General features: G+C 36.5%; 2 protein-coding genes across 3 annotated transcripts in view; one reads left to right on the top strand and one right to left on the bottom strand.

The window, feature by feature from the left end:
* Oseg2 (intraflagellar transport protein Oseg2) overlaps positions 1-4,135 on the bottom strand; it is a 57,385-nt gene extending 53,250 nt beyond the window's left edge. For both annotated transcript variants that reach the window (XM_074091149.1, XM_074091151.1), the window contains exons 1-2: positions 4,035-4,135; positions 3,644-3,815 (exon numbers count right to left, since the gene is read on the bottom strand). In XM_074091149.1, coding sequence (XP_073947250.1) covers positions 3,644-3,815; positions 4,035-4,073 — 211 coding nt within the window. In that variant the 5' untranslated portion in view covers positions 4,074-4,135. The remainder of the gene's footprint in view (positions 1-3,643; positions 3,816-4,034) is intronic.
* A 438-nt stretch (positions 4,136-4,573) lies between these two features.
* On the top strand, positions 4,574-5,449 carry RpL14 (ribosomal protein L14). Its single transcript, XM_074091146.1, has 2 exons — positions 4,574-4,642; positions 4,888-5,449. Exon 2 carries the CDS (start codon positions 4,894-4,896, stop codon positions 5,392-5,394), a length of 501 nt encoding a protein of 166 aa, XP_073947247.1. The 5' UTR covers positions 4,574-4,642; positions 4,888-4,893; the 3' UTR covers positions 5,395-5,449.
* Positions 5,450-12,076: the final 6,627 nt, after the last annotated feature.

Genomic DNA, 12,076 nt, shown 5'->3' with positions numbered 1-12,076 from the left:
GGACAAAATGCTACTTTTCAGGAGAGCGAAAAGAAGTTTTTGGTAATTTTCAAACCCTCACAGCATTGTTAATGTTTAACTTAGCAGGACTTTATAATTACGTAAAATCTTGAATTTTCTTGCTTTTCAACGTGAAACTATAGACATTTTCGTAAAAAGCTTAATAAGAAAAATAGCTGTCCCTTACGCCCGTGACATACGGGTGTCATAGCCCCTTACACTCATAAACCGTAAATAAATAAATAATGTAGTAACCGATTTATGGTCTTATAGGACATCATATATTTTATTTGCTACATATTTGGACGTAAGTTCCAGTGGTAAAATTTAAAAAAATAGTGAATTAACTCAAAGAACCACTTTAATTATTTAAAATAACGCGCAAAAGCCATATTTTTTTGCACGTCTCCTTAAAAATATGTAATTTGTAACATTTTCTTAAGTTTTAGTTTTCGTTTTAGTTTTTGCGAGGCATATTAGGACACCCAAGGATGTCGTTCCCTTCCAAACACCGGGTGTTTATAGGGTTGATTGTAGTTGTGGTAGTTCCTATATCGGACAGACGAAAAGAACAATAGCTGAGAGGGTCAAGGAACACATTGCAGCTGTTAAAAATCGCCAGGTAAACAAGTCAGCCATAGCCGAGCATTTGTTGGAGTCAGGGCCAAACCACTGGATTGAGCTTCACAATCCCAAAATTCTGTCCACGGAACGTTATTTTTACTCAAGAATGGTACGTGTAGCGGTTGAAATAAAAAAGCATAGGAATTTCAACCGGGTCGATGGGTATTCACGTACCATTCTTGAGTAAAAATGACGTTCCGTGGACAGAATTTTGGGATTGTGAAGCTCAATCCAGTGGTTTGGTCCTGACTCCAACAAATGCTCGGCTATGGCTGACTTGTTTGTTTATAGCTGAGAGGGTCAAGGAAGATATTGCAGCTGTTAAAAATCGCCAAGTAAATGAGTTTTTATCCCGGAAAATAGCATAGTTCCGGCAGGATAGCGATAAACGAACTGATGATGTTGTTGATGACGATGATGATGAACTGATTTTCAGTAACACCACTGGCGTACTAACTCTGCTTGCTTGCATTATTGCTTACATGCTTGCTTGCTTGCTTGCATGCTTGCTTGCATGTTTGATTGCATGCTTGCTTGCACTATTTCTTGCACATTTGGGAGTATTCTTGCTTGATTTGTTGTTTGCATGCATGCTTGCCTTCTGGCTTCACGCTTGCTTGCATGCATGCTTGCACTATTTATGCTTCCTCCAACACACTGCTTGCAGCTGTGAGGGAGTGGGACGCCAGCCCGCTTCATGAGCGCTGGAGGAGATACCATAGACCGGTCATCGCGGGATCGGGGTAGCCCGCGATGTTCATCTAACCCAGGCCGATAAAATTGCATGTTTGTTGAGTTGATTGACAAAATTACATGCTCACTTGCAAGCTTGCTTAGGTGGTTGCTTACATGCTTGCTTGCTTGCATGCTTGCTTGCACTATTTCTTGCACATTTGGGAGTATGCTTGCTTGAGTTGTTGTTTCAATCACTACAAGTTCTAAAAACCATCTGTTTTGATGCCTCCTACGACCTAACATTAACAAGGTATTTTAATGAACTAAAAGAAGCAAGCAAGGTATTTTACTTTAAGTGCCCCTTACACCCATAAAGTAACCTCAATTTTTAAAATGTCTGTTTGTTACTGTCCCTTACGACCAAAAATTTACTCTAGTTTTAGCTTTTGATGTCCCTTACGCCCATAAGAGTATTCCTTATTTTATAAGTTGCTGTTGTTTAATGCCCCTTACGAAGTACCAAAAACAACTTTTTTTTAAATGTCTGTTTGCTACTGTCCCTTACGAGCGACAATTTACTCTAGCTCTTGCTTTTTATACCCCTTACGCCCATAAAAGTATTTCTTATTTTATAAATTGCTGTTTTTTAATGTCCCTTACGACGTTCCGATTATACCATTTTTAACTCTCAACATACATAATTAATTATACAGGCCAATTATTATTATATATGCATCATCATCTCGGCCTATATACGTCCCACTGCTGGGCACAGGCTTCCTTTATTAGGATCTGTCAGGACAGCTGTCAGGATAGCTTAAAATAAACAAAGTAGCTAAGAGAAATTTACCTCAACATCCTTGACTGAAATTCCATTACGGAAATGTTAGCTCGACGTCAAGCCATTAGGGGATCCATCAACTTAATCTTCTTTTTTTGTTTTGCTTTTGGCATCTTATAAAAAAATACGCGCGTTGACAAAGAACAAACGTAGGCAATCAAATACGTCCTCCGTGTTTGACGTGTCTGGCACGACTGACCGAATGTGCAATGCGCAAACGCTCGGCGCGTGGAAGGTAGGTAGACGCGTTAGTATTTTGATGTTAGGTACAAGAAATAGGTACAGGCGGTAAGGTTACGCCCAACAACTTCTTCCTTTTTTTCTTATTCGTTATAAAATGTTGGGGTGTAAAGGGCAATGAAACAATAATTGACCCATACGCCCTTTTTTTATATTTGTTGTTTTTTTTTTACGACATGAGCCGAGTCGTAAAGGACATATGAGGCTGCCACAGCCCCTTACGACCCAAATATTAAAAAATAATACATTTACGCCATTTTTCAGCTCAAATATTTTATATCATGTCCCTTAAGCAATTTTATTTTAAAATAATAAATGTTGATAACAGCAAAAGTAAGGGCCGTATCGTAACTTGAGTACTACCAATCGACAGAGAAAAAAAAACTCTAATTTTCTATGTTTAAAAGTGATTTTCGGTATTTTGTCCCTTACGCCAATTGAGACTTCCACCATCGATATTATTGTACCTACTTAAGTAAGTAGATTAGAATTGCACTGATATAATGATAAAAGAATGTTAATAATTTTTTTGATTTATTAACAGAAAAGCACAGAGTTATAACACATCTCAGATCAAATAAAAAGTAAAGATGGAACGCGGTGAAACGCCCGGTCCCGGTGAGGCCGGTTTTATAAACATGTGTGCGTAGGCCGGTGTTGCCATAATAATTCTTAGTACCCCGATACTACAAAAATATCGTTACCGTTGAATAACGTTTTAATAGCGTTTTAATTACTTTCACACTTTACCGTTACTACAATAAAAAACGTTGATAAACTTTTACAAGAACCAAATAACTACGTTGCGTGTCACTTTCTCACGTTTTAAGCCGTGTTAATAAAGAATAGAATTAATGAAAAAAGATTATATTACATAGGCGGCTTTTACCCAATACCTAATAGGGTAACTACAATATTATAATGGCAACACTAGTGTTGACGTTTTATGTTAAGTAATAAGGTTTTGGTGTAGTTTGGTTGCAAGTGTGTGCGTGCCACTGTGTTAGCACTGTGTTAGCACCGTTGGTTCAAGTATGGCCGGAACGTTGACTGTAACGAGCGCCCGACGGATGATGTCATTGATACTGGCATGGCGGGAGAAGCGGCCAGCACTGCGCTGGCAAGAAAGGCCATGATGGCCATACTGATCGACCCTGACACCACATTTGCATTGGTGCGACTCGTTCGTTTTAAGGCCGAGTCTAAGACAAACGGCCAGACAAAGGGTTGTGTGATCTAAAACTGTCCCAGGTACCTACTTACCGGTAATAACGTAAGACTTCTTCCCCGCTGCGGAGTCGGCGGGCTTCGTACTGAACTTGTCTCGACGAACTCCATCGCGGTCGAAGAGCAATACCACTCTTTCACACGTCGCCACAGCTAATTTCACATTGTTTGGCGACCACGTTATATCCGCGATAGGGCTCTCAGTCTCCTACAGATATAGATACCTAGCTAATATTTATTTCGCAAAGTTAAAAACACAAGAAAAAACAATAAGTTAGCGAGCAAGACTTATGCTGTCCTGTCGGTATTATTAGTGAGCAGTTTACTTTACTGGTGAATCATCATCATCATCATCCCAGCCTATATACGTCCCACTGCTGGGCACAGGCCTCCTCTCAGAACAAGAATAAGTTTGTTAAATCCTTACCTGAGCTTCCATCAAAGTTTTTGAATATTTTAATCGCATTTTCTTATTTTATTGATTATTTATAATAAACAAAATACAAGAGACGTTAATAGTCATGTAACGAACACTGGTAACGAATGTTGATGTCTACATGTTGCTAAGCGACGTTGAAATTGCCGCCATGTTGTTCCTGCTGGGCTACTCCGAAACTCGAAACTCGAAGTTCGTGTCGTGCGGTCCCTCTGACACTTACACTGTTTGATACGAGAGCGAGAGGAACCGCACGACACGAACTTCGAGTTACGAGTTTCGTAGTAGCCTTGCTGCACCGGAAGTAGTCATGTCAAGTCCCGTTATTTAGAACTAGGGATACCATGAACTACATGAGAAACTTTATCCGTAAGATAACAATTTTAATAAAAAGGTAACATGAATCTGTAATTATTAAATATATACTTTATATTATACATAGTACTTTAGTGCTTAAATGTTGTAAATGTGTAACGGCCCTTATCCAATTTCGATAAAAACCGGTTTTGTTACTCTATCTTTTATCATGGCAACAATGTTGAAATGTCAAAGTAACTTCTTTTCGTTAGTACTTTTCATTCGTGAAGGCGTTATTTTAGGTTAGACAATATTTCATCTCTTTGAATCGACCATCTTAATCTCTTTTCGAATAGTTTTATTGAATTGAGTAAACCGTAGTAACCTTTACTTACGTGTTTCATTCTTATTTTTGAGAAATATCAAGTGGCCATTATTAATATTCGTTACCGGACTTGTGTTTGCTCTTTACAATGTCTCGACGAGCTAATATCATAGCTAATGTGGATGAACGTGTTCAAAGAATTTCGTCTATGTGTTATTGCAGGACGTCATGCCGTTCGAGAGGTACGTTGAGCCTGGGCGAGTCGCCCTGGTGGCTGATGGTCCATTGAAGGGGAAGTTGGTCAGCGTAGTCGACGTCATTGACCAGACACGCGCCCTCGTTGACGGGCCCGGCAGCGGCGTCGCTCGCCAACAGATCCGCCTTAACCAGCTGCATCTGACCAAGTTCCGTCTAAGCTACCCCTTCACAGCGCCCACCCGGGTTGTGAGGAAAGCATGGACCGACGCCAAGCTGAATGAAAAGTGGGCCGCGAGTTTATGGGCACAGAAGCTCGCTAACAAAGAGAAGCGCGCTCAAATGACAGATTACGACAGATTTCAATTGTCGTCGGCACGTGTGAAGAGGAATCGCGCGAGAACAGTTGTCTTCAAGAGCTTGAAGGTGAAAGCGGCACGTGCGGGCACCTTCGGCAAGAAGCAGACCCTCAAAACAAAGGTCAAGAAGCCGCGCACCAAGAAGCCCGCCGCCAAAAAACCCGCTAAGAAGTAATTCTTGTCTAAAGGGTTAAGTGACAAGGACAGAATAAAGAATTACTTTTAAGCAACACTGTTTTGTTATTGTTAGTCCTTTTGATATCATTTTTAGTGAAATGAGGTGAGTTTAGTGGTTATTATAGAACATGTGGTGTTTTTTCTTTACTCAATCTTTTTTGCATTTCAGGGTGCACACGGCAGCACTTAAGCAATCACTTTCAGGTTAGTTGTGAACTTGTCTTCACAGTATTCTTCTCCATTGGGTTTTACATGATGAATTTTAATTTATAGTCTCGTTCGTATGAACATCAATGATTTCAAACTTACCACCTAACTGATTACTTTTCTTACATTGTATAAGAGTTATAGTTTATAGTTGATTCTAATTGATTGTTATTTTTTAGCCATGATGATTACCAGTAGCTATGATGGTTAAGAACAATAAGAAAACAAAAATCTTCAGAATAAGGTGAGCATTTGTTTTTGTAATACAAATAATGCAAATGTTACTATTTTGGTATAAATCATGATGAATTTAAATTTATAGTCTCGTTCGTATGAATCTCTATGATTTTAGATTTACCACCTTACTGAATTATATTACCTATCTAATTCTACTTAATCATGTCTATTTTAATCATACACTTATACATAAATTTTGCTTCAGGTTAATCTGGATCAAATTGCAAGCAAATTGATTTGAACCTGCGAAGTTGCATGCTAAGAGGAAAAGAAAAGGAATTAAAAAGAAACAAAAATTTGGCCAATATGACAGGTTAGTTACTTAAAAATACTCAAACAGGTGCTTAATATAACAATAAGTAAAATACTTAAATTCTAGTATTTCTAGTGTAGTGCAGACCTAAAGATCATGTGCAGACTATGGCTAATTTTAATTGAAATGAAATGAAATTATTTATTTCGCAGGAATTAGTCCATAATTATTACATTTTGGACCTTCAAACAATTATTTTATGTTAAAAATGCATTTCCACACATTCATCCAAGACACAATGTGTTAGCCAATTCATTATTTCTCATTTTCAAGTTTGTAATTCCAAAACAATGTTCATTGGCAGGTATATTTATAAAACTATCTTTGTCGCGTAACAATATGCGCCTTTTTGGCAGAAAGTATGGAACTAGAAATATTAGACATAATTTCTTACGGGGTAGACCTTGATTGCCTAGTAAACGAGGTCCCGATATTTTATAGTTATATTTTCTTTACCCTACCAAAGCCGATGTGTGAACAGACTGACTGTCATGCGTGACTCTGGTTAGGAACATTATCACACTCCGTGTAAGTTGTGTGATCCCCATGGCCATACAACCAAGGGTTGAGTGTGACAACTGCCAAAGCTAGACCTTGAGTTAATTATTGCTAAATTAAAACATTTTTAATTCATATTTTAGGTGTATAGCTCTGTCAATATTATGTTTTTGATAATTTTCCCCTGTAGTTGTTAGTGTCAACTGACAAGACTCTGGTAACTTATTAGTCAGCGAGGATTTTCACATTGTTAAATACTTTTGTTACAGATGTGTAGCTGCTACTGAATTTAGTTACGACCACACATATCTTTGACTTTGATTCATGGTAAGTTTATAAAATAATGACTAGGTTTCCAATAGATAATCTTAGTCTTCCTTGTAAATATAATGAAGTTTTGTTTTTGTTTTTATAATCCCCTGTGTTAATTTTACTGGACCCTCACTAAATGTAAATGTGTGAGCTTACCCTACCAAAGCCGATGTGTGAACAGACAAGACTGTCATGCGTGACTCTGGTTAGGAACATTATCACACTCCGTGTAAGTTGTGTGATCCCTATGGCCATACAACCAAGGGTTGAGTGTGACAACTTTTTATAATTACATCTTTTATTCATCTTTTGTGCTGATGTGGTTTTTGATGCTCATATTTATTTTGTTCATAGGATCAAGAGGCATTTGTGTGAGCTAAACAACCAGCACTATATGCTATCAAGGGTAAGAGAAATATTAAAAGTGGAAAGCTATTATTGATCTGACTGTTGCCCTTTACACCTAATATCTATGGAGTAAGTCTGTTTTGTTTTGAGTGCAAAAATACATTCAATTGCTAGAAACATGTTAATTACCAATGCTTTTTTGTTATTACCAGTAAATAAAAGAACTTTTTAAACAATCAAAATTAAAATGATGTATGAAAGTATCGCCCCTGTCTGAATTTTGATGATTGATCTTTTCTGATTGAACTAAACTGAATTAACATATAATGTTTAAATGGAATTTCTGGTGTTAAAAACTCCATATTTTTGTTTACAGGAAATGAAATACATAGGTATAAAGACTAAGAAGGATCTTGGACCAATAAAGTTGCTGAAGGTAAGGGTACTTAATTTAGTGTCAATAACACATTTTTCAGGTAGGCTTATTATCAACCACTTGTTTGCAACAAAGTATCAGCTATAACTTGGTGTATTGGAAATAAGTATTTAAAAAAGTTATAAAGTGATGATAGTTGTTATCGCCCCAGTCTGACTCTTGATGATTGATGTTTTCTGATTTAATGGTTACAACTGGAATTTAGTTTACTTGTTTACTAATTCAATTTAACATTTTTTTTTTTTTTTCAGATTGATTGATTGGCTCAATTGATGGTTTTTAAACCAGTTTCAAAAATGATAAGGTAATAATATCATACTCTTAATGTTTTTGCCTCACAAGCAAGCAAGTCAATGAGGGCTATCGCGAATGAATTCGCCGCTAGAGGCGCTAGTGTAGCGTGAGGTCTCCGAAATGTCAAATCTCATAGTTTTTGGGTGAGCTACGCGGGTTTATTTATAATTAGATTTTTTTTGTGAATATTTTGCATTACCTGAAATTAATTATGACAATTATGCGTTACGGGGCAATGAATGTCTGTGTTTTGAGACAGTATTGTCTTTCGGAAACTTTTGTCCTCCCTTTTTTTCCGAACAAAACGGGACTTAGCAACACTGTGGTGGCTGGATATTTTTATGGTACGGTTTTAAGGTGTTTTAAATATGATTTTAATCTAAACTTTGTTTTAACACCCGTAATAACAGACTCTGAAAGCCACACTTAAAAACCTCACGCAACAGTGCGCCATCTAGTGAGACAAAAAACGATAGCCCTCATTAATATACTAGATGTCTGGGTAATATATTTTCACAGCCTCAAGTCCTTTGTCAATTTTTTAAATGATGTATGAAAGTATCGCCCCTGTCTGATCCTTGATGATTGATCAATTCTGATGACATTCAGTCACTCAATCATTAAATACAAAAACATGTCCAAAATATTCAATCTTGTTTTATTTAACAGGAACAAGGTTACCTGCTGGCAGATGAGATGATACAAGTAGGATGGCAATGTAATTAATTATTGGCACAAGTTTGAACATTGAGGTTAGTGTTTTATTTGTTCTAATTAAAAAAATGCAATAGTAGCTGATTTACTTCAGATACTTGACATAATATAATACATATAACACCATGTCCATGAAAGTGACACTTTTTCCCATAACATTGTCATTGTCTCAAATGGTTACTTAATCTGAAATCAAAGTATGTATGTCCCATATAATGATGACTGATTGTATCGCCCCTAACTGAATTCTGATGATCGATCGATTCTGATGTATCAAAGCAGGTTTTATTAAACTTCTTCCTTGAAAAAAGTGTTGACTAATTTTATTTTATTTTCAGAAGTAACAATTGTGGTAGCAAGGAAATCATCAGAAGATCTAGAGACAAAGTAAATGGTATGTGTGATTTGATTTTATCCATAGGAATAGTGACTACAGATTCTGAGATTGTCCCATTTGGCAGTCACCATGTCTATTAAATTTCTAATATTAGACATTTCAAATTTTCAAGTGTGACAGGCTGTCAAGTGGGACAGCCTCTGTAACTCGAACATAGGTTCATAGGTACATGTTGATGCAGAAGAGCTGACACGGATTAATGAAAGTAATGTCATTTATTTTCATATATAAGTGCCCATCATATACAGGAGTCTTCTAATATTTTGTAATTACTTAGGTCTTTTATCCTTTTGTGATTCACACGTAGATCATTCACTTCATTCTTGCTAGCTCTTGTGAACCAACCTGCAGTAATTTCGGAAAAAAGATTTTCTTATGATGACTGATTGTATCGCCCCTAGCTGTATTTTGATGATTGATTATATCTGACCATTTCATAAGTTAGACGTTATTTTCTTTTTTATACAGTTTACTTATTTTCTTCATTATTTGACAGGAGTGCAGGAGCAGATGGTGTTGGTGTGGAATGCATCCAAAACATGAAAAAAATGTATGAGGTTAGTTCCCAACTTTTCACTATTTTAATAAATGATGATCAAGAAATCTAAATGATGTCTTTACAAGCATATATCATAATTTTGTTGACGAATTTTTTTTACTGATTTATTTAGTTCGACGAAATGTTGAAATAAATGAAAAACAGTTTTGTAGCATTTATACATTTATTTCAGTTTCAAAAGACGCATTGGTGCCTTGGCAGTTTCAGGAGAATATACATACAGCAAAAGTTTGTGAGTAGCCAATTTATAGTTCTTTCAAAATTGGAAAATGTGTACCATATTATTGTTAATCGTAACTATTTCTCAAGTATGAGACCAATGTACAACTTTTGAGATCCAACGTAAATTATAATCAACATATGGCTCATAAAATTTTGTTTAAGTTGTTATAGCCCTGTATAAATATGTCTGAATCGTGAATAATGATGAACTACTTAGTTATCCCTGGCTCACAAAATCGTGGGGAAAGTATGGTATGGTAATATCTGAAACCTTTTCATATTACCTTCATCATATTTTTCTTGAACATAAACTAAACAATGACAATCAATTACAGGATATGCAGTCGAAGTCGACAAGTGAAAGCACTAGTGTGGGCAACGACAACTATGGATTATAAGGTGATATTTAGTTTCTATTATTTTCCTGTGAGCCATAGAATAGAACTTTCTGTATGGCACACGACTCGTAAGTGTAGCGGAGACCGTTAATACATAGAGAAACGAAATAAGATACCGTGGAAAGACTGAGCTATACGCGAAGCGGGCAGGGCGCCAGACACTACGCCATAGCGTAAGCGTAATTGGCGTGCGCGGCTGTCACATGCGCAGAAATTAACGGTCAGCGCTACACTTGCGTGCCGGACCTACATGGTTAAATAGAAGGCTTTTATTATGATGAACTGCTTAGTTATCCCTGGCTCACAAAACCGTGGGGAAAATATGGTATGGTAATATCTGAGAAAATAGTTGCCAGTGTTAATGGCCTGACTGAAATATTTATACGTACATTATATAAATGCTATTATTTTTTATTTACAGTCCTGCATTCCAGTGTCTGCAGTACAAGTCTATGGTAATTATCTATAATATTAACACAATTTATTTAAAAATCAAGGGGCAGGAATTACATTAAATGAGCCACCTAATCTACTCGTAATCCAGCTTGATTGAGCTGAATGAAGTCGAATATAATCTAATTCCCTTACATTGCACTAGAGCAGGGACGACGAACGAATGACACGCGACACAAGGATCGGGCAAGTTGTATCGTAAATAAATAAAATAAAAATAAAAAGACATTTATTGCCACATTAAAAAAAATACACAACATAACAAAATACAAAAATAAAAAACAACAGACACGTTACAAATATGTGGCAATAGGCTCAAGCTCAGCATTCACATGCTGCCGGTCGATAATCGTATCCTTGTACTTCATTGATTACGTTTATTTTTCCATGCAATCACTAAATCATGAATCTTTGATGACACATTTATTGTTTTTTTTTAAATGGGACACTCGCCAATAAAGGTTCGCCATTCCTGCCCTAGCGCAACTAACTCGTTGACAGGTTCACAATCCGATGAGGTACATGTGCCTCATGGGTTGTTTCACTGATACGTCCATGCGGCACATGTGCCTCAAGGCCATGGCAATGGCTTATCTTAATAGTGTTAACTTAAAACGAAACTTTATGATCGTTTAATGTCATTATTACTATGGAGACGTGTCGAAAAAAATCTGGCACATTGCTTTGGAATCGTGAACCTGTTAAACTTAAACATTACCTACTCATCGAGTGGTGAATTCAATGATGAACTGCTTAGTTATCCCTGGCTCACGAAACCGTGGGGATAGTATGGTATGGTATGTCTGAGAACACACCCACTCCTATAAATAACTTAAATGTAAAATGCAGTTTTTAATAACGAATTCTCTTTTCCAGCGACTGCACGACTTGGTTGACAAGCTGATTCCAGCCAGGCTCTAATACCATTATTAGGTAAATATTGCTTTAGTTGTAAAAAATATGCAATTCTCAATAATTGATCCATTGATACCACCTATGGTGCACTGGTGTTCAAAAGTTGTTGCAATTTCATTAGTAAAGTTGTGTGTGCATTCGAACAACTAAATTACAATGATGAACGACAAATAGACAAGCATATATCTAGATATCTTTGAAGACAATAACATTCTGATTGCTCTTAAATACAAGATTACTTTCTTCATGGTGTTTGTTTTTGCTTTAACGACAGTCCTTTGTTTCAGGTACAAATAAGAATACAATTTCTCAGTGATGTATAATGTAGACCCTATTGCAATAAATGAGCATAATAATATAAAATTGTTATCATTTTT

The sequence above is a fragment of the Choristoneura fumiferana genome, chromosome 8, assembly GCF_025370935.1.
Source record: "Choristoneura fumiferana chromosome 8, NRCan_CFum_1, whole genome shotgun sequence".
NCBI lineage: Eukaryota > Metazoa > Arthropoda > Insecta > Lepidoptera > Tortricidae > Choristoneura > Choristoneura fumiferana.
The sequence above is the reverse complement of the archived record's forward strand: the minus strand, read 5'-3'. Positions and strand labels throughout refer to the sequence as shown.

Excerpts from the sequence above, each read along its gene's own strand:
- RpL14 (XM_074091146.1), top strand. The coding sequence starts at position 4,894 with ATGCCGTTCGAGAGGTACGTTGAGCCTGGGCGAGTCGCCCTGGTGGCT.